Genomic DNA, 2,098 nt, shown 5'->3' on the forward strand with positions numbered 1-2,098 from the left:
GAAACCATAACTCCTTTGAGAAATTGAATGTGCTGGTCTTGCAGTATGAACAGAAGAGAGAGCAGGACATGAAGGGTCAAGATGGTGTAGTCAATAGTGTTGAAGGGTTATCCTGAGTCTTTTATTGTAATCTGGGCTGTCAGTTCAGAGTAGGAAAAAAAAGAAGGCCAAGCTTTAGAAAGTTAGTAGGTAGTCTATGTTTACAATTGGCATGAGGGCACAGACAAGAGCAGAATCTGAATAGATCACACAAACTGGCATGGAGATTATGACCAGAGTATGTTCCCATATTGGTCAGCAGTTTCTTGTGATCAATTATGTAGCATCTGGGATATCTCCCAGATATCTGTGCTGCTTTCTCTCTAATTAGTTCCCTTTCTCCTCACTCTGCAAATCTGCATCCACTATGCCTCTTCTCTTTCCATTAATGACCCCATTGAAATATTTATTGAAAAAACAAAAGCCATTAGATGGGAACTGCTTCCTTCCCAACCCCAAATCTACTGACTTCATGCATGTTTGATGGATGAAATAAACCCTCTCCCACTTAAGGCCATGCTCTGCTTCTGCTCTGAAACCCAGCTGCCCTCAGAGATAGCATTTCTGCAGTTTTCTCTCATTCCTCCTGCAATTTCTCCCTCTCTACTAGATTATTATTAACAGTTTACAGACATCCTCCTGTAGTTTTAGTAATAAAACAACAACCAAAAATAAACTCTAAGACGTTAAAGGAACAACAATAAAGGTGGACAGGGAGTTGATCTCGAGTTGAGATCCTGCAGAAAAGATTATTACAGGTTTTAGGAAATCTAGAGACTTAGGGAATTTTATCATTTCAGAACATAGATTTTTTGAGTAGGCATGAAACTTTGTGAATGAAGAAGAGCGTTAAAACACTTGAATGTTTGTTAGACATAAGAAGAGGCTTCACCTGATTTATTTCTTATATTTCAAAGAAAATACTGAAGGCAATGAGAAACCACAGTGTTGTCTCCGAGTTCATCCTCCTCGGGCTGTCTACTGACCCCCAGGCCCAGGCTCTGCTCTTTGTGCTGTTCCTTATTATTTACCTGCTGACCCTGATGGGGAACCTGATGTTGCTGCTGGTGATCAGGGTTGATTCTCACCTTCACATCCCTATGTACTTTTTCCTGGGACAATTGTCCTTCCTGGATCTCTGCCACTCCTCCGTCACTTTCCCCAGCTGTTGGAGAACCTCCTGTCTGAGAAGAAAACCATCTCAGTAGAGGGCTGCATGGCTCAGGTCTTCTTTGTGTTTGCCACTGGGGGTACTGAATCCTGCCTACTCACTGTCATGGCCTACGACCGCTATGTTGCCATCAGCTCTCCTCTGCTCTACGGCCAGATGATGAACAGACAGCTGTGTATGGGCCTGGTGTGGGGCTCATGGGGCTTGGCTTTTCTGGATGCTCTCATTAATATCCTTGTAGCTCTCAATTTAGACTTCTGTGAGGTTCAAAATATCCACCACTTCAGCTGTGAGCTGCCCTCTCTTTACCCTTTGTCCTGCTCTGACGTGTCTGCAAGTTTTACTGCCCTTCTCTGCTCCAGCCTCCTGCATTTCTTTGGAAATTTCCTCCTGATATTTTTCTCCTATGTTCGGATTTTGTCCACCATCCTGAGCATCAGCTCCACTATGGGCAGAAGCAAGGCCTTCTCCACCTGCTCCTCCCACCTCACTGCAGTGAGCTTCTTTTATGGCTCAGGATTACTCCGCTATCTCATACCAAACTCAGGACCCACTCAAGAGTTAATCTTCTCCTTGCAGTACAGTGTGGTCACTCCCATGCTGAATCCTCTCATCTACAGCCTGAAGAACAAGGAGGTGAAGGCAGCTGTGAGAAGAATGTTGAGAAAAGGTTTCTAGCGTTTCAAATAATAGACTTCAAATCTAGAATAATGAGGAAACTGGCTAGAAGTGCAATAAGTAGTGCCTGGATATTAAGGAGAATTCTCTGATGTCAGGATCTGTAAGATACTTTACATCTTTTCTTAAAATACTCAACGAAATGTGGAGTTATTTTCTTGGAATGATATCAATTCAGTCCTAGTCAGTGGAAGGTGGATGGATGAACCT

General features: G+C 43.2%; 1 protein-coding gene across 1 annotated transcript; it reads left to right on the top strand.

The window, feature by feature from the left end:
• Positions 1–971: 971 nt before the first annotated feature.
• Positions 972–1,888, top strand: LOC131415743 (olfactory receptor 8S1-like). Its single transcript, XM_058557564.1, is given in 2 exon segments — positions 972–1,194; positions 1,197–1,888. Coding segments are annotated over 2 exon segments (915 nt in total).
• The last annotated feature ends 210 nt before the right edge of the window (positions 1,889–2,098 follow it).

This window comes from Diceros bicornis, chromosome 17 (assembly GCF_020826845.1).
Source record: "Diceros bicornis minor isolate mBicDic1 chromosome 17, mDicBic1.mat.cur, whole genome shotgun sequence".
In the NCBI taxonomy this organism is placed as follows: domain Eukaryota; kingdom Metazoa; phylum Chordata; class Mammalia; order Perissodactyla; family Rhinocerotidae; genus Diceros; species Diceros bicornis.